The sequence below is a fragment of the Anolis sagrei genome, chromosome 3, assembly GCF_037176765.1.
Source record: "Anolis sagrei isolate rAnoSag1 chromosome 3, rAnoSag1.mat, whole genome shotgun sequence".
NCBI lineage: Eukaryota > Metazoa > Chordata > Lepidosauria > Squamata > Dactyloidae > Anolis > Anolis sagrei.
The window spans coordinates 194,882,919-194,909,833 of record NC_090023.1 but is presented as its reverse complement, the minus strand read 5'-3'; the positions used below and the strand labels follow the sequence as shown (position 1 = coordinate 194,909,833).

The following is a 26,915-nucleotide window of genomic DNA, read 5'->3' as shown; positions in this document are numbered from 1 at the left end:
AATTCTTCCTTAAATATATAAAAAGCAAAACTTGGCACATTCTGAATTAACAGAATTAGCGGATGAGATACAGTAGACTGAAAAAAATGCAGGCCACATGTATTGCCACATACACCCTAATTTGATGAGCCAGTCTGTTTTAGGCTAGGAAGATGATTTTTAAAAATTTCAAAACAGTAAGTGTGTCTGCATGATGGTTTTTTCTAAAATTGTCTTCAGACCCAAAAAGGCTTTACAAAAATTCTTTTCAAAAAGAATTCAAGGCGCCTTTTAAAACATCTGTGTAGCAAAATATTTCAGAAAAATAGATCAGGCTTGATATCTCTATCTCTCCAAACACAAACTGCCCATGAATGGAACTCTTACTCCTGTAAAGGTAGAGACATAGGAAGAGACATAAAAATGATTGCCGTTAGATGCCTCTCCTAGCACATGAGAGCCCCTAACATCAGTTGTTTTCAAGATGGCAACCATGAACCATTTGCAGAGTTATATATTTGTATATTTTGTATTTGTTACTGGCTCAAGGCAGTTAGTAAAACTTGCTAACTCTAACTGTTCCTAACGTTTTGTGTAGCTGTTACATATTGGCATTGTGAAATGTATTGTTTTGAAATTGAGTCCATTTTGAAACACCCAAATAGGATGTAAACATTTGAAATTATACTGCAGTCTTGTTTGTGCAACATTGTGATGCTACCAGTTGTGTTTGCTTCGTTTGTGGGAAGAGGGAGGAAAAGTTTGTTAGCTAGTTTCCCAAATGCTTTTCCCTAAAGGAGTCATAGGAGGGATGGGATTGGCAATAGCCTGTACTGAAAGATATTGTTCAGGATGCATTGGGGGGAAGGATAGTAGGCTGCATTACCCGTGGTCTCTGTAAAACAGCTTAAGGAACAGCGGGTTGATAACACTGGATAGCCTGAGGAAAATGGAATCTATAGTATTATTTGTCTGCCTGTGGGAATAGAGAATAACAATAATGATGAATTGGATTTGTTACCTGCCTCTCCTAATGGTTCAAGGTGAGGTAAAACAATGTCAAACCATATGAACATAAAATACATAGATTGAAACGCACCATTATAAAAAACATACACCAAACAATACAAAAATCAAGATATAGCAGCAATAGAATACAGATTCAAAACTCATTCAAAGTTGAGTGATAGGCCTGCCAGAAGAGATGGGTCTACATTTGAGTCTTGAATTCCCCAATAGTTTATTTAGCTCTCAAGAGTTCTTCCGGCAGATCATTCCACAGTCTTGGGATGGCCAATGAAAATGTCCTCTGGGTGTCGGTTGCCAGTTGGCTTCTGTTAGTTGGCATAAGCATCCCCCAGACAAAAGGCAGCACTGAGGTCGCAGTGATTCTTATCTATTAAAACAAGTTCAGATTTATAATTCTGAATGGGTGTTGTTTAAGAATTGAGTATAGCGTACAGCTATATAATATACAAACATAAACATGTGAATGATTTCATTTCTTAAGGAAAAAAGAATGTGACATCCGAATTCAGCTGCCTGAAGTTTCCAAGGAACACTGTAAAATTGAAGTCAATGAAAACAAGGAGGTATGTATAGAATGCTGCTTTGGGATTAATTGGGGCTGATTTAATGTGTCTTCCTTTTGTCAAAAACCATGACTGAGCTGAATATTTATTTATTTTTAGGTCACTTTGTTTAACTTAAGTTCTACAACTCCCACACAGCTGAATGGAAATATTGTTCAAGATCCCACATTCTTGAAGCATGGCGATATACTGACTGTTATTGATCGTTCTTTCAGGTTGGTAAATCTCAAATACATAAACAGCTGTGAGTATTATTGCTCATGCTAGTTTACACCATTTTCAGCCCCAAGAGGAGGGTGGAGATAGTGAGCAGGATATCTAAGGCCTATTCTACACTGCCATATAATCCAGATTATCAAAGTAGATAATCCGCATTATCTGCTTTCAGATGGATTATATGAGTCTGCATGACCATATACTCCAATTCAAGGCAGATAATCTGGATTTAATAAAGCAGTGTAGAAGGGGCTTAAAACAGGTATATAAGGGGAAAGGTAGTAGAGAAAACACATTAAATACAGTAAATGAAGAAAGAATTGGAGGACTAAGTCTCAGCACTTTGGGAAAATACAAGGAAACACCAGTTTGGCAATGCTGAAGATTAGGTGGTAGCGTTTTCAGCAGGAGAGGCATTTTAATAGTGAATTAGATTTAGATGGTATTTTGAAGAGACTTCAGGGTTTAAATTTAAGTTGATTCCTTTTGAATAAATTATGCAGTTGCAATTTTTGATTACTGTTAAACATTCTAATTTCATAATTCCTCTAATCTACTACTGAATACTGAAACTAGTGAAATTTAGGACTCATTTATACTATAGAATTAATGTGGTTTGAGACAGCTTTCATTACCATGGCTCATTGCTATAGAAGCCATTATTTTATAAGCCTTCTTTTCCAAAGACTGCTGGTGTTGCACCAAACTACAAATTACTCAGAATTCCATAACCTTAAGGCAGGGGTCCTCAAGCTACGGCTCGTGAGCCACATGCAGCCCGCCGAGTGCATTTATCCAGCCCGCCAAGGAGGAGGCCTCCTTCTCAGTGCCCGTCGGGCCTGGAAAGCAGCGAGGGGCTTTGCGTGAGGCCAGGATGCTCTGTGTAGCGCAAGCCAGGTGAGGGGAGCTGCACCGCACAGTCTGTTCTTGCATAAAGCCCCTTGCCACTTCCATTCCATACCCGACAGGTGACGCAAGCCAGATGAAGGGATTTGCGCAATGCCAGTCCATGCGGTGCGTCGTGCGAATCCCCTCGCTTGGCTCACGTGCCCTGTTGGCCTTGGCAAGCAGTGAAAGCAGTGAGGGGCTTTGCGCGAGAACAGGCTGCATGGTGCAGTTTACCTGGTTTGCGCTGTCCTTGCGTGAGCCAGGTGAGGGAGGCTGCACTGTGCTGCCTGGCATCACGCGAAGCCCCTCCCCGCTTTCACCACTTGCCAGGCCTCACGGGCGGTGCAAGCCAGGCCGGGTGCGAGCCTTCCCACCGGATCCTGGCCCAGACCCCTCCAGGGTGATCTTCAATGGCAGGTAAACTATATATCCCAGAAACTCCCAAATATCAAGGTTTATTTCCCTAAGCTTTTCCAGTATTTTCTGTTGGTCAATTTCATTGCTGGAGTTCAGAATGCTCATGGTTAGTAGGGGAACTATTCGTCCCAGCAACTCTCAAATGCCAAAGTCTATTTTCCCCAAGCCTCTCCAGTATTTTCTGTTGGTGATGGGAGTTTGGCTGATAGGCTGATAAATAAACATATTCATGGGTTCTCAGCTATTATATTAAGACTGTTACCCATGCTGTGACATGCTTGAAGTCAACATTTTCATTTATTTGTAATTAGAAATAATATTTCACAATGTATAATTACATATTGTTTTTGTGATTAATCACTATGCTTTATATTCAGTTTGTAACAATGAAAATACATCCTGCATATCTGATATTTGCATTATGATTCATAATAGTAGCAAAATAAGATATGCAGTGTGTATAGGAATTTGATCATAGTTTATTAAAAACTATAGTCCGGCCTTCCAACAACCTGAGGGACAGTAAGCTGGCCCCCTGTTTAAAAAGTTTGAGGACCCCTGCTTTAAGGCATGGCAGTTAAAGTGGGGTCAAACTGCATTAATTGTACAGTATCACTACAACCTTACTGTGGTATTGCACCGACCTGTAATCCCAAGTTAAGATTTCGAGCACTGACTGTCTTCAGAGGGCAGTCATTGTGCTTCACTAGCATAAATATGAAATAGTCCAATATTAAGCCATCTTCCTACCCACACAGGTTTGAATATCCACCTTTGTCACCTCGTCAGAAGAGATTTTGCAGATCTCAAGAGAAAGAAACATTACAGGTACATAATTGGCAGTATGTGTCTTCACAGTTTACTTGGATAAATGAAATGTCCAGGAATAATATGTCAACATTAACTAGTTGCATATTACCTAATTAATATTCTTTGCATTTTTGTTGACTTGGTAACTGGTTGCAGCAAGATGTCCATCCCAATTTGGATTGAAACATGCCACGCAAATGACATACATTTGCTCCCTCTTTCCATATCAGTTAAACTCACAGTAGTGTCTCTACTGGGCTGATGTGGGAAAATGTATTTGAAGGAGTAAGTATGCATTCATTTAAGGATAATACATAAGCTGTACCTATTGGTTTTCTTGGCAAGATATGTTCAGAAAGGGGTTGCTGTGAATCGCCCAATAGGCTTCCATGGCCAATTGGGCATTCATACTCTGGTCTCTAGAGTTGTCGTCCCATGCTGAAACCATTTCACAATGCCGAAGCGCACATTATTGAGGATTAAAATGTTCACTGAATTTGGCTTAAAAATTGTGAAATATTGCTGTGGGGAAGGAATTGAATTGTAACATTTCCTTTTAGTTCTTTATTCCAGTAAGTAAGCAGAATTCTGAAAACTGGCAAAAATGTGTCCATTGTTTTGGTATTTTTTATAAACAGGTTCTTCATGTCCAACAGAAAGAAGAAGATTTGCTGCACCCACAGGATTCAGAAAACAGAAATCCTCAGATTTCTGGTTGGTATTTCTTCACGTTTTTTTTTCTTCAAGTATCGAACAATTATTTTAGGTCTTGTTAATACTAAGAAAAAAACCAACTAAGAATTTGAATTATTTGGATTACTAACAAATTAGAACAATATAAACTATAATAAAATCTGAAGAATTGTTCTAATGCTGATCTGACGCTTAAGACCGAAGAGAAGGCAAGAGGAAGAAGGAGGTTATAGAGCTATAAATCGCCATTGCAGACAACTGACCTTGGAGAAATAATGTTTAGACTACAGCAGAGGCTTCTTTAAACAAACTGAAAAAAACCATAGAAAATAAACTTCAGCTTTTAGAGTTAACAGGAACTGAGGCAGGACCCTTAGCCAGATATTTGATCCAGTACAAAAGATTCTTGTGCTTCAGTGTACACATTAACAATAGAATGCAAAATACCCCCTGTTATGAAAATGTCGTCAAAAGGCACTTAGGATCTTTAAAGGTGTTCTTCACATTGATACAGCTATCCCAAAGATAGATAAGATTTATGAGTTTCGAAAGGTAGTGGCTTAATACATTTTTCTCTTTTGTTCACCCAAAAGTGTGCAACTACAGAGCTTTGTTTATTAACCCAACTGCCTGGGAATAGAATAGAAAGAGGATGACTGTCAGTAGCAATCTGACTCCTGAATTAATTGGCTTGATATATTTTGATGGTGTCTTGATATATTTTGTTCTTTTGTAGATATTAAAAAATCACCTCAACAGTGTAAAAATACAAAACATGATTTATTAACTCAGCCGCTTGGGAAAAGAAAGAGTGTGTCTTTTGGTGTCCAACCAAGTCCTGAGTTATTGGATAAATGTTTGCCTCCAAACTCAACACGTGCAAGACATAAAATGGCTGGAAGACGGAGTTTACCACTTCAAAACTCACCTCGAGCAGTGCTGAAAAATGACCTAGGACTAAGACAACCTGTAATCAAGGTAATTTAGCTTCTGGTTCTGAAATATCTGAAATGTTCACATGAACATTCATGTTCTATGCCTTTCAGGTATAATGTTAAAAATTTTATGTTTTCTCATGATGAAATGCCTTGGAATTTTGGTGATTTTTTCATATTCACTGTCATGTCAGCAGAAGTTCTAATCCACTGACCTGTCCCTTTAAGGCTCTGGGAGGGAGGCGGAACTCAGGCCTTGGAATGGCAGTTGTTTTGTCAGTTAGGATTTGTCAGTGTTTAACACTGGAAGGAAGCATAGGAAGATGGAAGGTGTACAGAAATGCACTGGAAAGAAGCATAGGAAGGTAGAAGGTGTACAGAAATACAAGTCACATCGGAACTATTAATTCACGTCATGTAGGGATTGTATTCAAGTTAGACTAAAGAACAACATAATACAGTAAAACAAAGTCATGTTGGAATTGTATCACAGTAAGTTTAAAGATACACTGAATCCAGTCGTATTGGGACGTTATACTATGTAGCAATAACCATCCAGAAACAAGATTTGAGAACAGAATTGTATAGACTTCAAAGATTTCTTTTCTGCACAGAGAAATTATAGTGGCAACCAGGGGAAAAGAAGTTCAATTTTTCTGTCAATTGAATGTTTTAATTCGCCAAATACAGTCTCCGATCTGTCCTTTGTGCCACTGCTCTTTCCAATTCATTTTAGTAAGCACAAAAGGCAGAACATGCACAGTTTATAAATGCACCTATGATCCAATATATTAATGCAATTGTCGGATTGAGGGTGGTGTCCATAGACAACATTTATGTATTTTAAATTATGTATTATTGTATTTTTAACAGGATCAGCCCCAACCTAATTTGATGGAAAAAACTGCCTTGCTACAGGGCCACGGGTCCCCGGCTGCTTTGTCCCTAGCCTGCAGAATGAGTCCTGAACAAAACAGAAGTTCTTTTCTAAGGCATATGATAACAGAGGAATGTTCAATAGTCTCTACAGATTTGTCTAGTACAGATAGAATAACCCATGTTCAGGCACTTGATGCTAGTGTGAACGGAGACTGGCCTCAAGAGGAGGAAGATAAAATGAAACAACCAACCACAAACAAACCTATCCAGAATGTTGAGGCAGAGAATAATGAACCAATTAATTCCAATGCATCTGAAAGGGGCCTTGAAAATGAGGTTGAAGTGCCAGCTGAAACCGTTTCAGAGTCAAACATGTCAACTCCATTACCTAGAAAGTCAGGTAAATATTACCAGCGAAAGATTTTGCAGATTGTTTTGATAGCCTCCTTTGTAACTATACTTTTCTTTTTTTGTCTTTCTTAAAAAAATAATCAAATTATTTAATTTAAACCAGATTGCTTTCCTAAATCATCAGTTCCTGCTTATACTTATATTTTTACCATCTAGTTCTGTCACAGCCTGGCTTTAGGCCGGGACGTGGAACTGTCACTCCATCTGTCACTAAAGAGGCTGTTCAGACCTTGAACCTGGTTCTTGGCTGCAGTGTCAGACTGAAATTGAATCTAGATAAGACAGGTCCTCTGGTCAGTCGAAAGGTCGAACTGGGATAGGGTTACACTCCCCCTGAAGACTCAGGTTCGCAGCTTGGGAATGATCCTGGATTCATCACTGAGTCTGGAACCCCCAGGTCTCGGTGGTGGCCAGAGGAGCTTTTGCACAGTTAAAAATTGTGCACCAGCTGCGCCTGTACCTTGGGAAATCTGTTCTGACCATGCTGGTCCATGCTCTTGTTACATCCCAAATGTATTACTGCAACACACTATGTGGGCTTACCTTTGAAGACTTTGAAACCTCCAACTAGTCCAATGGGTGGCAGCCAGATTACTAACTGGAGTGACATACAGGGAACATTTCACCCCTCTGTTATGTCAGCTCCACTGCTGCCGGTCCACTTCCTAGCACAATTCAAAGTGCTGGTCTCGGCCTATAAAGCCCTATATGGTTCCGGCCCACCTTACCTGTCCGAACATATCTCCCTCTACATCCCACCTTGGAATTTAAGATCATCTGGGGAGGACCTGCTCTTGGTCCTGTCCTCTTCACAAGCATGATTGGCAGGGACAGGGCCTTCTTGGTGGTGGCCCCCTGCCTGTGGAGTGCTCTCTGGAGTGCCCTAGCAACATTGGGTTGGCTTCATCCTTCTCTTTCAGAAAGAAGCAGGTTCACACACACAAAAATACATACAATACATTATACCATTAGCACAGTACAATATCAGCACTATACATCACTACATTGTACTATACAATTATATTGTAATATTATAAAATTATAATTATAAAATATATAATTATATTATTATTCATATTATACTGTATTACATTATAATATTATAAATAGTATATGTATATACAATATATTATATATTAGCATAGCACAGGAGACAAGCTGGAACTGTCACTTGTCCTCACTCTGGTCCAGAGAGACTGTTGTTGTTGGGGGCGGGGTCTCCAACTGATGACATATGCAGGAGACAAGATTGAACTGTCCCCTGGCCTTCCTAGTCCTCACTCTGGCCCAGAGTGACGGTTGGTGTTGGGGGGAGTGGTCTCCAACTGATGACATATGCAGGAAACAAGATTGAACTGTCCCCTGGCCTTCCTTGTCCTCACTCTGGCCCAGAGCGGCAGTTGGTGCTGGGGGAGGGGTCTTCAACTGATGACATATGCAGGAGACAAGCTGGAACTGTCTCATGGCCTCACTTGTCCTCACTCTGGCCCAGAGCGACGGTTGGTGCTGGGGGGAGGGGTCTCCAACTGATGACATATGCAGGAGACAAGATTGAACTGTCTCATGGCCTCACTTGTCCTCACTCTGGCCCAGAGCGACGGTTGGTGCTGGGGGGAGGGGTCTCCAACTGATGACATATGCAGGAGACAAGATGGAACAGTCTCCTGCCCTCACTTGTCCTCACTCTGGCCCAGAGAGGCAGTTGGTGCTGGGGGAGGGGTCTTCAACTGATGACATATGCAGGAGACAAGCTGGAACTGTCTCATGGCCTCACTTGTCCTCACTCTGGCCCAGAGCGACGGTTGGTGCTGGGGGGAGGGGTCTCCAACTGATGACATATGCAGGAGACAAGATTGAACTGTCTCATGGCCTCACTTGTCCTCACTCTGGCCCAGAGCGACGGTTGGTGCTGGGGGGAGGGGTCTCCAACTGATGACATATGCAGGAGACAAGATTGAACTGTCTCATGGCCTCACTTGTCCTCACTCTGGCCCAAAGCGACAGTTGGTGCTGGGGGGAGGGGTCTCCAACTGATGACATATGCAGGAGACAAGATGGAACAGTCTCCTGCCCTCACTTGTCCTCACTCTGGCCCAGAGAGGCAGTTGGTGCTGGGGGAGGGGTCTTCAACTGATGACATATGCAGGAGACAAGTTGGAAGTGTCCCCTGGCCTCTCCTAACTTCACTGCTTGAACTTAGACAATGGCAGGCTTGGACTGAGTTGTCGGTCGTTAAATTAGCTTTGGACTTGACTATATGATAAATAATAATGTTTTAATGTATTTTAATCCAATGTATTTTAATATATTTTAATCTAATTCCTTTTCTCTTTTATAATGTTGTTGTAATATGTTTGTATGTTGCCAGCATCTAATTGCTGCCGTTGTAAGCCGCCTTGAGTCCCCCTTTGGTGGTTGAGAAGGACAGGGTAGAAATGTTGGAAATAAATAAAATAAATAAATATTGTTTTGTTTTTCTTTTGTAGGCATTAAAAAATCACCTGAAAAGCGTCAAAATACAGAACATGATTTATTAACTCACGTGCTTGCGAAAAGAAAGAGAGTATCTTTTGGTGGCCAACTGAGTCCTGAGTTGTTTGATAAACGTTTGCCTCCAAACTCACCACTTAAAAGAGGTGCAACTCCTAGAAGAATGAGTTTACCATTTGGAAACTCACCTCGAGCAGTGCTGAAAAAAGGTTTGGGATTAAGACAGTCTGTAACCAAGGTAAATTAAGTTCCAGTTCTAAATGTTCAGATTTAGATCTAGCTATCACTCTACAGTAATGATATCTGTTGGGAGTGTTATTTAATCCTTATATTGAAACTCCTTGGATTTTTGTCTAATTTCTTTATTCATTCATTGTATCCAATGTATTCATGCAATTGTCAGAGCCTCCGGTGGCTCAATGGGTTATATCCTTGTGCTGGCAAGACTGCTGACCAAAAAGTACGCGGTTTGAATCCGGGGAGCGGAGTGTGCTCCCATCTGTCAGCTCTAGCTTCCCTGCAGGGATATGAGAGAAGCCTCCCACAGGATGGTAAAACATCCAGGTGTCCCCTGGGCAACACCCTTGCAAACGGCCAATTCTCTCACACCAGAAATGACTTGCATTTTCTCAAGTCATTCCTTACACACACACACAAGGAATTGTCAGGTCCCTAAAAAGGGAATTGTCAAGTCCCTAAAATTTGAGATGTGGAAATGTCTGCCATTCTTATTAGCTCTAAAAGTTTAATTACAGGTTGACTTTATGTTTTTTACACTGCAACTCCCAACAGCCCTAGTCTACATAGGCTATGGAAAGGGATGCCAGGAGGTGCAGCCTGGAAACCCCAAGTAGCTGAAGAATTTCCAGCTGTGATGCAGACTATAAAATGTATTTTATACATTGTAAAATATATAAAAGATGCTAATTTGATTAATTCATAGAATTGTACTTTTGTAATATTTATGAAATGTGTAATTATAAAGGCCCAAAACTATCCTGGAAATAAACCCATTGTTAGGTTGCGATGGAGCATCAAACAGTTACAAACTAAGATACCTAACTAAGCATGTCATCATTATTACCAGTTCTATGAGCAGAAATAGAGTTGGACATGAATATAATTAATAAATCTGGATATCGGGTTAAACTGACTAGCACAAAGTTATTCTATTTATCTTTTCCATAATTCTATGAGATGAGTAGGGAAGGGAAGGACTAAAATCTGAGTTTTGTTCTTAAATTATGTTATGCTTTAAGCACATTTGATCTGCGTTTTCCTTGTATTTCTGAGCATTTGTTCTTTTCTGTCTTTTGAATAGGAGCAGCACAAAACTGTTATGATGAAAAATGCCTCACCCAAGGCCCGCAAGTCCCCTGCCACCTCTCCCAAGACCGCTTCCACCTCACCCTCAACTCAAAAGTCTCCTGCCACCTCGCCCAAGGCCCCTACCACCGCTCTCTCAACTCGAAGATCACCTGCTGCCACTCCCATAGCCCACAGGTCCCCATCCACCTCTCCTGCAGCCCGCAGGTCTCCTTCCCCATTGCCCCCAGTTGAGATGTCATGTGGCATAACCCAAAGAAAAGGACGCTTTTCCATTTCTCATGTTACCTGCCCATCATCTGAAGAAGGGGATTCCATCACCACACAAATCCATCAGAATAAGGACTTTGATTATGTAAAGACATCTGAAGCTGTTGGTGTGGTATCTCAAGCTGATCCCTCAGTAAGAAGAAGCAAAAAAAATTCTCTAAAGAGAAGCTCCATGCATAGAAGAAGCAGCACAATGGATTCTGTTCACTCTAAAAGACGAAGTGGTGCTTCTGAAGCCAACTTGATAGGTTTGTTCCAATTGTTATTAGCAGACTTTTCCTTTTCCATAAACTGTGTTTTTAAAAGAAATAATGAGAAGTAATAACTTGCTTTCTAGCATTTTATTAAATATCTGTAAGTACATCATGTCTGTTACAACGCCCAGGTTACGCTTGTGGACTACATGTTTAACTCTTAATGTATTGTTTTTAAATGTTTTAATGTACTTTTAAATTCTATTTTAATATTTATTTAGGTGTACATTGTGTTTTAGGGCATCAAATTGTTGCCTGTATGTAAAGCCACCTTGAGTCCCCTCTGGGGTGTGAAAGGTGAGGTAGAAATGTTGTAAATAAATAAACAAAATAATGCTTGACCTGAAAGAAATGCATAGTATTATAAAAACAAGATGTAGTACAGATTAGGTGGTATGGAATTAGAAAATAAAAGGCAGTTTTCATTGTCATTCCAGTTGCAAAATCTTGGGCTGAAGTAGTGAAACAGGGTGTTCCAAAATCACAGGCCAAGGTGACCAGAACAAAATGTGATGTTAAAAGATCACTGAAGAAGAAACCTACAAAACAATCAAAGGTATGTTTCAATTTTGTCAAAACAATGTGTTTTCTATATTTTAGGTTTCGTGGATTCTACAAGTAGGATTGGCAATGTATGATTAATTCATTAATGGTAACTCTAGAGGGGAAAATCATTCCAAATTTGTGTTGAATTTTTATTTAGAAGATTCCCCAGTATGGCTTCACCCAGATTTTTACCGAAATGCTCAGGATCATAGAATGGTTAAACTGTGTATTGGGAAATGTCTAGAATAATCTCTGCTTGTCCATTTCACCCACTATTCCTTGTGCTCTTAATGTATCTTAAATGTTGAAAATGTGAACCTACTGGGTCTTGGAATAGAGAATTATTATCAACATATTTCTCTTCCGACATGATAAACAAATATATTTACATGTCTTTGAGACAACAGATTCCCATCTGGTCTTGGAAGCTAAGCAGGACCAGCTCTAGTTAGTACTTGATTGAGAGGCCGCCAACCAATAATTGGGTGCCATGGAGTAAATTTGAAATAATGGTCCTGGCAAAACTGCCTCTGAATATTCCTTGCATAACAAAACTATGAAAATTCATATGTTAACACAACTTAAAGACGTATTGGAACATACATATATACACAATATGTTTGATAGATACAGTTGTAGAGCCTGGATAAATCATAATCAGAAATGGCAATGAAAGATTGGCAGCTCTTCAGTTTCTAAGAATAAAGTAATGAAAAAAATGCACTGAGAGGGTGTGGTGCTGCAATCAGCACTAACGTAGCTTAGCAAAGATGTTTGCTAAGGTCTTGGTCGCTACTAGTAAAGAAACCTTCACCTTCTTGCCTTCTTGAAGTTACAGCTCGCAGTAGAAATAATGCCAGGGGTCTGCAGTAAATATAGGTTTGCAAGACCTGAAAGTGCAGGACTGTTTCCTGCATAAAATACATAGAAATACATCAACCCAATACATCAACCCAATTACAGTTTTGGTCAGATTGCAAAGATTTTGTTTTTGTTATATCCATTTTCCAGAAAAAGATTTCCACACTGAGAACACCAACAAGAAAAGCCAAGGGTCAGTTTACTACTACAGGTCATGCAAATTCTCCAGCTCCAATTTTGATCGGAAAAGCTCATTCCAGCATAATGAATCTAGCTGCACAAGTCCCGAAAGTAATCTTCAACTATCCCTTGAAGCGACAGCATGACCTAAATGAAAGTTTTACCGGTAAGCTATTACGAGAAAGGTGTAGTGCAGGAGTCCTCAAAGGTTTTAAGGAGAGGGATGGTTCACGGTCCCTCAGACTGTGTGGTGGTCAGGGGAGCGGGGAACGACACCATAGTTTGAGGAAAAAATGAACGAATTTTTATGCACACTCCACATACCTTGCTTGTAGTGCAAAACACATGAGAAAAAGATATACTTAAAATGAAGAACAATTTTAACCAACATAAGCATTCCAGTATTTCAATGGTAAGTGTGGGCCTGCTATTGATTGGTGAGATAGTCAAGTTAATTAGGATTGTCTCGGTGTTTAGTCACTCCCCGGATTCGAACCTGCGACCTATCGGTCCTGCTGGCACAAGGGTTTAACCCATTGTGCTACCGGGGGCTTCCTATTTTGCAACAAAAATGATATAGAATGTCCACAACCTTCTTTTATAATCACCTTTCTCTTGCTCTGGTTTGCATTTAAATACATGAAAATCAACTGATTTTTAAATGTTTTTTGCAGGGATGACTGAGATGTTTAAGACTCCACTGAAAGGAGACCAAAAGCATTCTCTTTCTGCTCAAACAACTTTATCAGAAGACATCTCAGAAATGTGCTCTCCGGGAAAATCTGGTACATATATTTAGGGCTATTATGTAGTGATTTGGTTTGCCACAAATCATCTGTTGACAAGTATTGTGAGACTGAAAACCTTTCCCAAGTTGCGTACACAGACATTAAACATGTAACAACTTGTTTTATGAAATAAGCTGCCATTTTTCTATGACAGTTTTCCCTCTTATATCAAACATAGTTCTGATCAATCCAAAGTCTACCGTGCACTCTATCTGTCACTTTTTATCTGACATTATATTACAGTTGCATAGCCAAGCCTCTTTTGTACTCTTTGCCCCGTAACTCCTCTTCAAAGCATTGTAGCAGTCGTAATTGACTGGCAATACACAAATCAGATAGCCTATTGTTCTTTTAACAAACAATACTTGTAAAGACTTTCCTCACTTCATTCTGATATCTAGGTCATTTTGTAGAAAAAGGTTTTTTGAGTTTATGCTATTAGTGTTAAAGAAGCATATCCTCTTGCATTTTAGCCATGAAAATTTGAATTCAGGTGTGTGTACTGTTTATCTCATGATTTGAATACTTTAAAAGATGATTTACAGTAAATAAATCACAATAGTGGATCAATAATCTTACATATTGAATACAGATCCATGCAATCCAGGAGACTGGAAGGTAACCCTAATATACAGAGCCAGACCTAAGAAGAATATTTTATTTCTCAATTTAGCATAATCCCATCTATCTGACCAATATTTTTTTGGGAATGTTTAAAGGATGTGACAGGACACTTATAGTGTGGAGATAAATGTTTTTCTAGAAAAGAGTTTCATTTTCAGTACAGTATGTAACAGTAGTACTGGGAGCAGAAACTGAATTTTACAAAGTTAGAAAAAAAAAGATGGGAGGAGGGAGCAAAAAGGAGCAAGGACTGGAGGAATGTGAGATAGATTAGAGTTGCTAAAGCGTTGTGTAAAACAGGCATGGGCAAACTTAGGCCCTCCAGGTGTTTTGGACTCCCAACTTCATATTTCCCTCCTGGGCCTAACTTAACACCTGGCTCCTGCAATTTATCCATCAGACCTGTCCTTGAAACTCAGTTGCACCAGCCCGCCCACCTAAGCTCAGTATTTGTTTACCATGTCAGGCTACTGGTTGTTTGTTCAATGGTTTTATGTTGTTTTAAATGTTGCTGTGTTATATTTTAAACTGTTTTACCAGGCATGTCCCCATGTAAGCTGCCCTGAATCCCTTCAGGGAGATGGTGGTACAAAAATAGTGTTGTTAAAACCTGTTCCATAGAAGTTTAACCTAGGAACATCCATAAATAAGGGTCTTCATTTGTTATCCCCTGAATGTGTAAACTTTGTGGGTATCTTCTTGGAGAAAAAGTGTGTTTAATTTGACTGCTTTCCAGGGAATTAAGGATGAGATCTGAGAATATTGTTCCTGGAATATTGTTCCGTTTTTACACATGAGGTATTTTCAAAGCTACCCTTTTGCACAGTGGTTTTCAACTTGTGGGTCCCCTGGTGTTTTGGCCTACAACTCCCAGTTTACCAGCTGTTAGGATTTCTGGGAGTTGAAGGCCAAAACATCTGGGGACCCACAGCTTGAGAACCACTGCTTTAGCAGGACACAGGCCAAGGAAAGACACTACTTGCTTAGCAAAGTATTTTCTTGTTGGAAGCTTATACTGAGTAAGAGAAAGGAACATGTGCTGCAATATCTTTATCTACTGGTGACAACCAATGCTTTGTTGGATGGGATGAGAGTTCAGTACAAGGAGATGATAGTGCATTCACAACCTTAGGTGGTGGCATGCAAATTGGTAGATGCAAGCAGTAATCAAAAACTTTATTTCCATCTCTAATTTGTCAAATTATCTTTTTCCTATCTCTCATAGGAGAGGCATCAACCACACCTTTCAACATAACAAATCAGCAAAGTCTTTGCAATGAAAATATTGTATCCCTCTTCAATGAAATGTCTCAAGAAGCATGTCTTGGCCAAGATGATTTACAAATGACTCCCAGAGAAGCAAATAGTAGATTGAAAGTTGGTGTAAGGAAGAATAGTTTACCAGTATCTGTAAAGGGTACACCAGCATTGGAAAATAAAAATCCAGAACAAAAATCGGAAACCATGGTGGAGGTCTCCAAAGTCAAGAGGAACATTAGGACACCCAAGCAAAAAACAGAGCCTGTTGAAACTCTCTCAGCCGTCAAGAGGATTTTGAAGACACCCAAGCCAAAAACAGAGCCTGTTGAGGCTCTCTCAGCAGTCAAGAGGATCTTGAGGACACCCAAGCAAAAAACGCAACCTGTTGAGGCTCTCTCAGCAGTCAAGAGGATCTTGAAGACACCCAAGCAAAAAACAGAGCCCGTTGAGGCTCTCTCAGGGGTCAAGAGGATCTTTAGGACACCCAAGCAGAAAATTAAGCAAACTGAAGCTCTCTCGGGGGTCAAGAGGCTCTTGAGGACACCCAAGGAGAAACCAGAACCTGTTGAGGTTCTCTCAGGGGTCAAGAGGATCTTCAGGACACCCAAGGAAAAACCAGAACCTGTTGAGGCTCTCTCAGGGATCAAGAGGATCTTCAGGACACCCAAGCAAAAAACAGAACCTGTTGAGGCTCTCTCGGGGGTCAAGAGGCTCTTGAAGACACCGGAGCAAAACACAGAGCCCGTTGAAGCTTTCTCAGGGGTCAAGAGGACTCCCAAACAAAACCTAGAGCCCACTGAGGTGTTTTCAGGCATCAAGAGTCTGTTGAAAACACCCAAGGAAAACCAGAACCTTATAGCAGATGATATTATTTGTTCCAAGTTGATCACCACTCCAGAACTAGCATCACTGGGGAGCTCCAAGAAAGAACATATAATCCAGCCTATGGAAAAACATGCCGATGAGACACCCAAGGAAAAAGTGACACCTCTAGAAGATTTGGAAGAAATTCAGAGACAGTTGAGGACACCAAAGCAAAGACCTGAAGTTGTGCAAGATCTGGTTGGCATTAGGCAATTATTTAAGACACCAAAGCAGAGGTTTTTGCCAGTTGATGACTTCTTTGGGTTACCGAAGCTTATGGCTGAGCCTAAACAGAGTTCGTTGAGTCTTGAAATAGATTACACAGGTGTCAAAGAAATTTTCAATGCCTCTGATGAACATAAGGTATGTACTCTGTTTGAACAAATTAGGTTTTGTGACTTTTGTGATTCATAAGTGAGTGCTTACGTATTTTCTGTTATGAGTGAAATTATATCTATTTTATGCAATTGTCAGAACAGTTACTGTAAATAAACACTGAATAATTTACAGTAGTGTCTTTCTGCTCTGATTTTTTTTTTTAAAAAAAACTTGTTGCTATTGTCAAAATGTTGAGTGTGGGGTTTTTATTCTGAAAGCACACCAATAATTTCAGTAAGGCAAATCATTAACATTGTAATTTTTAATTCCCATTATCATACTGAACAGGGGAGGAATGTAATATGCACTTTAGCCTGCTATGCTTGTGTAACCTATGCATAATACTACAATAACATAGATTATTATGGACCTATAGTTTTTTCATGTGCGCTACTCTTAACTTTTAGGATGAAATACTTGAAACTGCAAATGTGGAAGAAGATCGTGGACTTTGTATGCATTCCAGAAAGAATTCTGGTATGTGTAAATATTATTTCAGTAAAATGTTTAATTTACAATATTCTTTCTAAAAGAGAAGAAGTAACTAGAACTGTAAGTAGACATTTTCAAAGCAGCTTTAGACCTCAAAAGTCTCAAACAGACCTACCTATTACGTATTAATTTACTTGGTTTCCCTGGAGTGGACAGGGCATATTGCTCCCTCCATCTATGTCAGTGGTTCTCAATGTGGATCCCCAGGTGTTTTGAATTACAACTCCCAGAAATTCCAGCCAGTTTACCATCTGTTAGGATTTCTGAGAGTTGAAGGCCAAAACATCTGGAGACCCAGGGGTTGAGAACCACTGATCTATGTTGATAGAGATGATAGCTTTTTAAAAGCATCTTCTACAGAGGAGGAACTGAATTCCTGCTTGTTCATTGTTGCTTTTCTGGTAGGATGCAGTGAAACTTCTATAACTGTAATGTTTGCAGTATGATGGTATCTAATGTTTGCATCAATCCATATGTACCTGGACAGCACCTAGGACTATCATTTTTGAGAAGCATAGTATGAATCACTGGTGAAATCACATTTTGGTGTCTCAAATGTTAGCCCTCTCTTTCTAGATATATTTAACCTGCTAAGTTCCCCCCTAAAAACTCTAGCTTTTCAAATACAGAACATATGCCATATATCAGTCTTCAACTGCTCAGCTATAGAAAATCATGATAACCATATCTAAGAAACTAGAGGCGATGTGGTCTAATACAATTGCCTGAATCCCCCAAATAACTGCAGGAACAGGCCTAAAAGCCAAGATAGGTTGGGCTGTGTTATGCATATTGGGCAATAAGTGTAAGGCTTCATTGTAGATAGTAGGCCTGGGTAACAACGCAAAAATTTGTTTCTAAAATCGATTTGTATTTGGGGGGTTTTTTTGTTTCGATATTTAAAATAATTACAAAATTTTCCTTTTAAAAAGTTCGATATTTACGAAATTTCATAAATGGTAAAAAATTAACGAATCAATTTCCGAAACAATAACGAATCGATTCGTTAATGGCGGACGCGACCGCGAAATACGCTAAAAAACCTCCAAAAACTTCTGAAGTTTCCCTCTCCCTCTGTTCTTGACTGTTGGTGTGATATTATAATTTTTTTTCACTAATTAAACCATAAAACTGGCCCAGACATGCGGAAATAATAACGAAATGACCTCAGAACAATAACGAAACGAATACAATAACGAAATACGAAGCATTTACAAAACGTGTTTAAAAATTCGTTTTTTTTAATGATTGCTCCAGAATGGTTCGTTATCGTTTTGTAATTGGAAAAATTAACGAATTATTAACGAATTACGAATTAACAAAACGAAACCGCCCAGGCCTAGTAGATAGCAATTTGAACACACAAGGCCCAATGTTAATCTCCTAGTTGTTTAGTAATCACTAATTTGAATGCTTGTTCATAGAAAATAAAGTATTTGACCGAAATGGTGATCTCTAGGAGGAAAGAACAAATACAATCTAGCTCTTAAATATTTTAAGTCTCGTTTATTTCGTTAGGGAGTGTTTGTCTAGATTATAACATGCTGAGTAATCTGTATTTTATCCATTTGCAGGATAAATTGGAGACTTGTATTCTTTTGTTTTGTTTTTTTTTCTTTCAATATAAGTTTATTTTGTCTCCATCTGGATAAAATTGGTTTTGAGGAATTTTCTTTACAAAAAATAATGAACAATAACCATAATGCAATTTTGTGAGAGGCTAGAATAGGAACTTCTTCAAAAGTTCAGGTTGACCATTGGCTCTGTAGAACTTACTACCTAAGATTTTGAAGCTAGCCTGGTGATCTAGATATCCATTTATATTTATAACATTGGATAAGAATTATATTGCTATAAGAAATCCACTACTATTTTGTCCTGTTTAAAACCTGTGAAATACCTGGGGAGTCTTCTCCAGTGCGAACAAGATATTCTAAAACATTTCTGGTCCCAAGCATTTTGAAAAAGGGAAACTCAACCTGTACTGTAAAATAGAATTGTTTGCCACCAGTAAACGTTGTAACTAATGTGTGATAATTACATATGCACACAAATATTTCTTTAGTAAAAAAATGTCTTTACCAAGTACAACCTCTCAATACTTTTTGAATAATAAAAGTACCTTCATGATGTGCCTTTCCATGATAGTCATGTGAGAATAATCTTGAACATGCTTTATTTTAGACTCTTTGGAAAATGAACTTGAAAAGAAAGGAACAAATCTGGAAGATTCAACTGAAATAAAATTTCCTTTTACAACAGAAAGTGAAGAACATAAATGTGATTTCAAACCTAAAGACAACCTACTGAATGAATTAAAAACAGAGGCTATAGAAATTGAATGCATGCCAAAAAGCCACCAGGAAGATGGAACCGAGTCTCCAAATGCAAACAAAACCAATTTTTTAAAAGAACAAACTGCAAATCTTAGTTCTAAAGATAAAGAAATAGCTGAATCATTGGATTCAGGTAGAAAAACTAGGAAACGAAAGTCAGATGAGTCCAACACAACACCGAAACAAAAAGGGAAGATGCAGAAGCTTACAAGGAGTGCACAAAGAGCGAAATCAGACAGATCTGAAAAAAACAATAGCAATGTTGAGCAGAGTATTTATGAATCTAGCAAACATTCAATTGAGACAGATTGCAACATACAAAATAAAGAAATTGAACCTTCAGAGATGGAAAGCACCAGAAACAGGATATGCCTCAGAAATGCAAGAGAAAAAGCCACCCCGATAAAAACAGAAAATGAAATATTAAACACAGTTATTAATGAAAATAAAAGTGGAAGTACTAAATATGTGGCATCTAAACTATATAAAACTGAAGCTTTGGAAAATAATACAGAAGAAGTTGAGGAAAATGCAATTAGGGGAAAGGGGAAAAAAGTTCGCTTCCTACTTGAGAAAAATAATTCTATGTTTCTTGAAGACAAATGTGTTCTTGGAGATAATGATGGTATCCCTGAAGAAGAAATGAGTGCATTTTCTAAAAAGTTGACTTCTCCTGCAAAAGAGAATACATCACGAAGGAGCAAAATTAAAGCTTCTGTTGTATCACAACAACTTTGCTTTTCCCTTTCAGAAGGAAAGCACGCATTTGAGACTTGCAGAGACAAAGACAAGAAAGACATAAAGTTGTCTTTTGAAAGCAGTACTCTTACAAAAGAAGACCCCTCAGTAATTAGTTCTAGTTTTTCCCATGGAAAAAATGTGCAGGAAATGCAAGTAGAAGAAAGTCCCAATGAAACTCAGAAAGTCCCCTTGGAAAGCATTTCAAGTCCTGTAGTTCACAGTCCATTAAAAAAGCAAGATGTTGCCAAAGGAAATCCACCCAGGAGAGGCCGAAGCAGAGGAAACATTTCTCATGAAGTATGTGCAGAACATGACAGTGAACAATCAGCGGACATGAAAAAACAGAATATTACCAAGGAAGAAAATCAACCAATGAGGGGTAGAAGGACTGCCCCAGCATTCAAAATTCCTTTGCCTGTGGAGGACATTGTTCTTGTAAAAGAGAATCCCAAAACAGACAGCATCAACTCTCCTGAAAGAGAATGTTCCTTGCTACAAATTCATAATGAAACTCAAAAGGAGTCTGTGGAAAGCATGGAAACTCCAACGGAGGAGCATCCAACAAGAAAACAAAAGGTGGCAAAAGAGAATCCACCCAGAAGGGGCCGAAATAAGAATGCTATTTGTCATGACACCTCCACAGAACACGACAGTAGAAAGGCAACGGAAGTAATTGACTACGATAGGGGTGGCACCGTAAATGAGAATCAACAGAAAAGGACCAGAAGGAGAGGAGCTGTTCCTGTAGTCCAAGAAGACAGTCTTCCAACAGCAGACTCAATAGCTATGCAACAAATTCAAATTGGAGAAACACCTCTTGAAAGTCAAATGGTGCCCAGCGAAACTGTACAGACTCTTGGAGATCACAGTCCATCAAGAAGTCAAGTGGAAGCAAAAGAGTCTCTTCCCAGGAGAGGCAGAAGAAAAGCCATCTCTCAAGAAACTTTAACAGAATATGTCAGCAAAGAGGCAGCTGAAAAAGACCACAATTTAGCTGTAAGCATAGATAACAATCGGCCAAAACGGGGCAGAGGGAAAAGAGTTGTGCTAAAGGAAGATACTGCTTTCAGTGAAGAAAGTCACAAAACAGACAGTTTCAATTCTGTCCAAAACGAATGTTCATTGAAACAAACACAAAATGATGCAAATGCCTATGGAACCCAAGGGATGCCCGTGGAAAATGTAGAGGTTCCCGCAGAGCACAGCCCATCCAAAAGATTTAAAATAGCAAAAGAGGACCCACCAAAAAGAGGCAAGAAAAAAGTAATTGATGAAAAAGCATTGGCAGAATGTGAGACAAAAGAGGCTGCTATAGTAGATGAAAATACAGTTGCCAAAAATGCTCCATCAACAAAAATGAATGAACCAAAAAAGGGAAGAGGAAGGAAGATTGCCCCTGTGTCATTTTTTTCTCCCCTTGAAAATAATAGCTTAATTTTGTCTCCGTCAATCAAAAGAAAAACAGCAATAGAACAAGGAAGTAGTGTTTTGGAAACTGTAACTGCTGTAGATAGTGGGACTCTATCACGTAGAGGCAGAAGAAGAAAAGTTGATAACATAAATGCAACCAGCTCAGCTCCTGTATTGCTTGATAAAGACAAAGAGGAAAAAATATGTAAAGATATTCCAGTAGAAAATTTATCACAAGAACTTTGCTTTACCCTTTCAGAAGGGAAGCGCACATTTGAGACTTGCAGAGACAAAGAAAAGGAAGGCATAAAGTTGTCTTTTGAAAACAGTACTCTAACAAAAGAACACCCCTCAGTAGTTAGTGCTGGTTTTTCCCCTAGAAAAAATGTGCAGGAAATTCAAGTTGAAGAAAGTCCCAATGAAACTCAGAAGGTCTCCTTGGAAAGCATTTCAAGTCCTGTAGTTCACAGTCCATTAAAAAGGCAAGATGTTGCCAAAGAAAGTCCACCCAGGAGAGGCCGAAGCAGAAGAAACATTTCTCATGACAGCAAACAATCAGCTGACATGAAGAAACAGAATGTTACCAAGGAAGAGAATCAACCAAAAAGGGGTAGGACTGCCCCAACGTTCAAAATGCCTTTGCCTGTGGAGGATATTGTTCTTGTAAAAGAGAATCCCAAAACAGACAGGATCAGCTCTGTTGAAAGAGAATGTTCCTTGCTACAAATTCATAATGAAACTCAAAAGGAGTCTGTAGAAAGCATGGAAACTCTTACAGAGGAACATCCAGCAAGAAAGCAAAAGGTGGCAAAAGAGAATCCAACCAGAAGAGGCAGAAATAAGAATGCTATTTCTCATGACACCTCCACAGAACACGACAGTAGAAAGGCAACGGAAGTAATTGACTACGATAGGGGTGGCACCGTAAATGAGAATCAACAAAAAAGAACCAGAAGGAGAGGAGCTGTTCCTGTAGTCCAAGAAGACAGTCTTCCAACAGCAGAGCCAATAGCTCTGCAACAAATTCAAATTGGAGAAACACCTCTTGAAAGTCAAATGGTGCCCAGCGAAACTGTACAGACTCTTGGAGATCACAGTCCATCAAGCAGTCAAGTGGAAGCAAAAGTGTCTCTTCCCAGGAGAGGCAGAAGAAAAGCCATCTCTCAAGAAACTTTAACAGAACATGTCAGCAAAGAGGCAGCTGAAAAAGACCACAATTTAGCTATAAGCATAGATAACAATCGGCCAAAACGGGGCAGAGGGAAAAGAGTTGTGCTAAAGGAAGATACTGCTTTCAGTGAAGAAAGTCACAAAACAGACAGTTTCAATTCTGCCCAAAACGAATGTTCATTGAAACAAACACAAAATGATGCAAATGCCTATGGAACCCAAGGGATGCCCGTGGAAAATGTAGAGGTTCCCGCAGAGCACAGCCCATCCAAAAGATTTAAAATAGCAAAAGAGGACCCACCAAAAAGAGGCAAGAAAAAAGTAATTGATGAAAAAGCATTGACAGAACATGAGACAAAAGAGGCGGCTGTTACAAAAGATGAAAATACTGTTGCCAAAAATGCTCCATCTACAAAAAAGGGAAGAGGAAGGAAGATTGCCCCTGTGTCACTTTTTTCTCCCCTTGAAAATAATAGCTTAATTTTGTCTCCATCAATCAAAAGTAAAGCGGCAATAGAACAAGGAATTGGCGTTTTGGAAACTGCAGCTACTGTAGATAGTGAGACTCTATCACGTAGAGGCAGAAGAAGAAAAGTTGATAACATAAATACAACCAGCTCAGCTCCTGTATTGCTTGATAAAGACAAAGAGGAAAAAATATGTAAAGTTTTGCCAGAAGAAAATGTATCCAAAAGAGGAAGAAGAAAACAATTAGTTCTCTGTGAAACATTAACAGTAAATAATTCACAACTAGGAAATAGTGGAAACACTGGATCAGGTAAAGATAAACCTGTGCATTTAGAAACAGGTTTTGAAAAAAAGAACCAATCAAAGAGGAAGAGGGAGGAACGGAATGTTCTTTCTCCTGATGAACTACTTCCTTCTCTCAAAGTAAGCATCACTCTGCCATCATCAGAGAAAGATCAAACAGCCAATGAAAATGTTGGGAAAAATAAACGAACAAAAAGTTGTAGAAATAAGAATGAAATAGTGGAATTTACCACATCTGTCAGAAGAAACAACAAAGCTACTCAAGAGGTTTTTCAGGAAAAGGATTTGAAAAAGAAAAAAATAGTAAATGAGAAGCAGTACAGAAGAGGCAGAAAAAAAGCTGATGCATTTGAATCAGCTGTCTGTGTTTCTCTAAAAGAAAAAGATGATCAACAGGAAGTTCTGAACAATACTGCTCCCAGTAAAAAAGTGACATGTAGGAGGGGGCAAACATTTCATAAAGGAAATACCTTGCAGAAAGATACTGATCAAAGGAACAATTCTCAGAATGATCAAAATAACAGTTCTGAATTACCAGCTCAGGTGGCAAAAAAGAATTCATCCAGAACGGGCAGAAGAAAAGAAGTTAAGAATGATTCAGAAACTAGCACAAATATTTTGGACGTTTCTGAAGGTTTCGTTACGGAAAGTAAATCAACAAGATCTAAGAAAGGTATGTAGCCATCCTTTAGAGGTAGGGTAGGCAACCGAGTGCATTCCACGTTTAGAAAGGTACTCCCAACTTAAGGAAGTTTGTGGAAGCCATCCAATTGCTCATCCATCCTTTAAAGAGTTGGGTTTTTAAAAAAGAAAGTTTCTAGTTCTTTTCAAAATTACTAAGTCTCATTATACTTGCAATTATTCATTACACTTGAACTTAGTTCTAAAATATTTTTTAGCTTTGTTCATTATAACTTTCAGTGTTAAATAATGATGATACTGACTAGTCTGGCTTGGATTGTGAGTGAGTGACAGGTAGAGAGGTCCTAGTCTGATAGTTTTTATACAGAGAGGGGAGAAATATCAAAGCAAGGAATGCAAATAAGCAAAATGCTCACCCATCAATGTGCTTTAGAGTTATGCTCATTTATAATTAATATTTAGTGTGCATAATTTTTTGTGTGGGATTTGAAGAGCATTCACACCCAGATACCTGTACTTATCTTTTATAGAGAGGGATCTGTAGATAATGAGAATGCTCTATTGTCTAACTGTTGCAAAAAGAATGTGAAATGATTCATTTTATGCCATTTTTATTTTGTATGGAAAATAGAAAAGGCCAAAAATACAACATTGAAAAAAAAGAAGGGAAACTGAAGATATCACAGCGGTGACCGATCCTTTAGATAAAGAAGGCAGAACAAGAGGAAGCAGAACAAGAAAAGGAATATTGTAAATATTAATACCCTACCTCCTACCCCTTCCTTTCATTAAGCAAATGGATATGTCTTAAGATTTTAAAATTCAGGGAACTTAAAGAAATGCTTTGTTTGGGCAATGTTCTTCAGCTTATTTGTTCTTAATACACATTCTTGATTCTTGTTTTATCCATCTCAGATGCTTTGTAGAAAATGAATATTGGAATTGTTGGCATTAGGTTCTCATTCCCTCCCTCGCTCCTCCATTAAGCTAATGGTATGTCTCTGGATTTTAAAATATAAGGAATGCTTTGCAGTTAAATAAATACTTTTGACAACTTTAGCTTATTTATCATTATACTAAAGTTTTGTATTTGTAGAATTTTGCAACAGCTCTGATCTGTTTTTACTGAAAATATTTTGGTATTGTTACTGTATCTGTACATTTTGATATTAAAGCATATTTTAATCTTGCATCTCTTGATGTGTTTAAATTCCAAGGTGGTTGTCACATTAGCATAAATTAGTCTGTTCTTGGCAATCAAGAGCAAAGATCAATGCAATAAAAGAAGCATTGGAACAATGTTTACCATAGCTAACACATCAATCAATATGCTGTAGTCTATACACCTCGGTATAGTAGTATGGGGACTTACGGGTATTTTACTTTCTTCAAGGCACCCAAGTTTTTATGCATAGGCATCATTTCCTATTTTAGTGCTACTCCTATATATAGCTTTCTGTTCAAATAATTTTAATTTTGTCATTTGGAAGTTATAGTTGTTGGGATTTATAGTTAATCTACAATCAAAGAGCACTCAGAACTCCACCAGCGATGGAATTGAACCACACTTTGTACACAGAACTCCCATGATCAACAGAAAATACTGGGGTTGATGGCCATTAACCTTGAGTTTTGAAGTTATAGTTCACCTACATCCAGAGAATTTGATGGATCTGGACCAAACTTACTACAATTACTCAATATGCGCAATGTGAACACTGGTAGAGTTTGAGGAAAATAGACCTTAATATTTGCGAGTTATAGTTGCTGGGATTTATAGAACTCCCATGACCAACAGAAAATACTGGAGGGTTTTATGGGCATTGGCCTTGAGTTTTGGAGTTGTGGTTCACCTACATCTGGAGAGCACTGTGAACTCAAAACAATGATGGATCTGGACCAAACTTGGTTCCTAAGATCATTGGAAAATATATATTTCTGATGGTCTTTGGCGACCCCTCTGATGCCCTCCTCGTGACCCCCCTAGCGGTCCCAACCCCCAGGTTGAGAAATGCTGTGTTAGGAAAGGCAGGTAACTACAATTCTTGAAATTGAAGGATGCTGCTCCAGATGGCTTTGCATTTTCACCTGAGACAAGATAAAAACCATGATGTACTTTGCTAATGTACGAACTGCAACAAAAGATGTGGACTCAACTGTGGAAGGTCTAACTGTATATCAGGGTTCCCCCTCTACTTGCCTCAACCCCCACTTCCCTTTCCTGGCCTTTGCACTGTGAAAAACACTTCATATTTATTTTGGGACAGACCAAAAGGCCACATATAAACTTTTAAAACATACTATCAGCAGAAAACAGAAACTGTTTAAGACATGTGCCATCAGTCTGAAATGTACACAATTTAAAATGCATGCCATCAGTTAAAACATATCAAACATTTAAACCATGTCACATCTGTTACAAGAATATATAGGCAGTCCCTAAGTTATAAACAAGAATGGTATTTGATTTTTAACATCCAGATGTTTCTCATAGAAGGAATGCAGAAAGGATGAATATCTACAGTGTGCGTGTGTATTAATGTGTTAATGTGAGGATTTGTGCCCATCCAAAAATGACCCCAGGATACTGAACAACTTAGTATAACCCAACAATAAAATCCATATAAAACAACACCAGTTTAAATCGAACACAAATAACAACATAGCAAAATCATGGTAGCAAATATCCATT

At 38.8% G+C, this 26,915-nt stretch overlaps 1 protein-coding gene across 3 annotated transcripts in view; it reads left to right on the top strand.

Moving 5' to 3' along the window:
* The window catches only part of MKI67 (marker of proliferation Ki-67), a 30,280-nt gene extending 4,865 nt beyond the window's left edge, over window positions 1–25,415 (top strand). For 2 of the 3 annotated variants that reach the window (XM_067465789.1, XM_067465788.1), the window contains exons 3-17: window positions 1,490–1,571; window positions 1,671–1,786; window positions 3,851–3,920; window positions 4,541–4,616; window positions 5,332–5,573; window positions 6,404–6,809; window positions 9,307–9,548; window positions 10,632–11,154; window positions 11,598–11,716; window positions 12,718–12,913; window positions 13,422–13,532; window positions 15,385–16,646; window positions 17,069–17,138; window positions 19,338–24,254; window positions 24,855–25,415. In XM_067465789.1, the coding sequence (XP_067321890.1) occupies window positions 1,490–1,571; window positions 1,671–1,786; window positions 3,851–3,920; window positions 4,541–4,616; window positions 5,332–5,573; window positions 6,404–6,809; window positions 9,307–9,548; window positions 10,632–11,154; window positions 11,598–11,716; window positions 12,718–12,913; window positions 13,422–13,532; window positions 15,385–16,646; window positions 17,069–17,138; window positions 19,338–24,254; window positions 24,855–24,898 (8,476 nt within the window). In that variant the 3' untranslated portion in view covers window positions 24,899–25,415. The remainder of the gene's footprint in view (window positions 1–1,489; window positions 1,572–1,670; window positions 1,787–3,850; window positions 3,921–4,540; window positions 4,617–5,331; window positions 5,574–6,403; window positions 6,810–9,306; window positions 9,549–10,631; window positions 11,155–11,597; window positions 11,717–12,717; window positions 12,914–13,421; window positions 13,533–15,384; window positions 16,647–17,068; window positions 17,139–19,337; window positions 24,255–24,854) is intronic. The other variant, XM_067465790.1, reaches the window with a different exon arrangement.
* The last annotated feature ends 1,500 nt before the right edge of the window (window positions 25,416–26,915 follow it).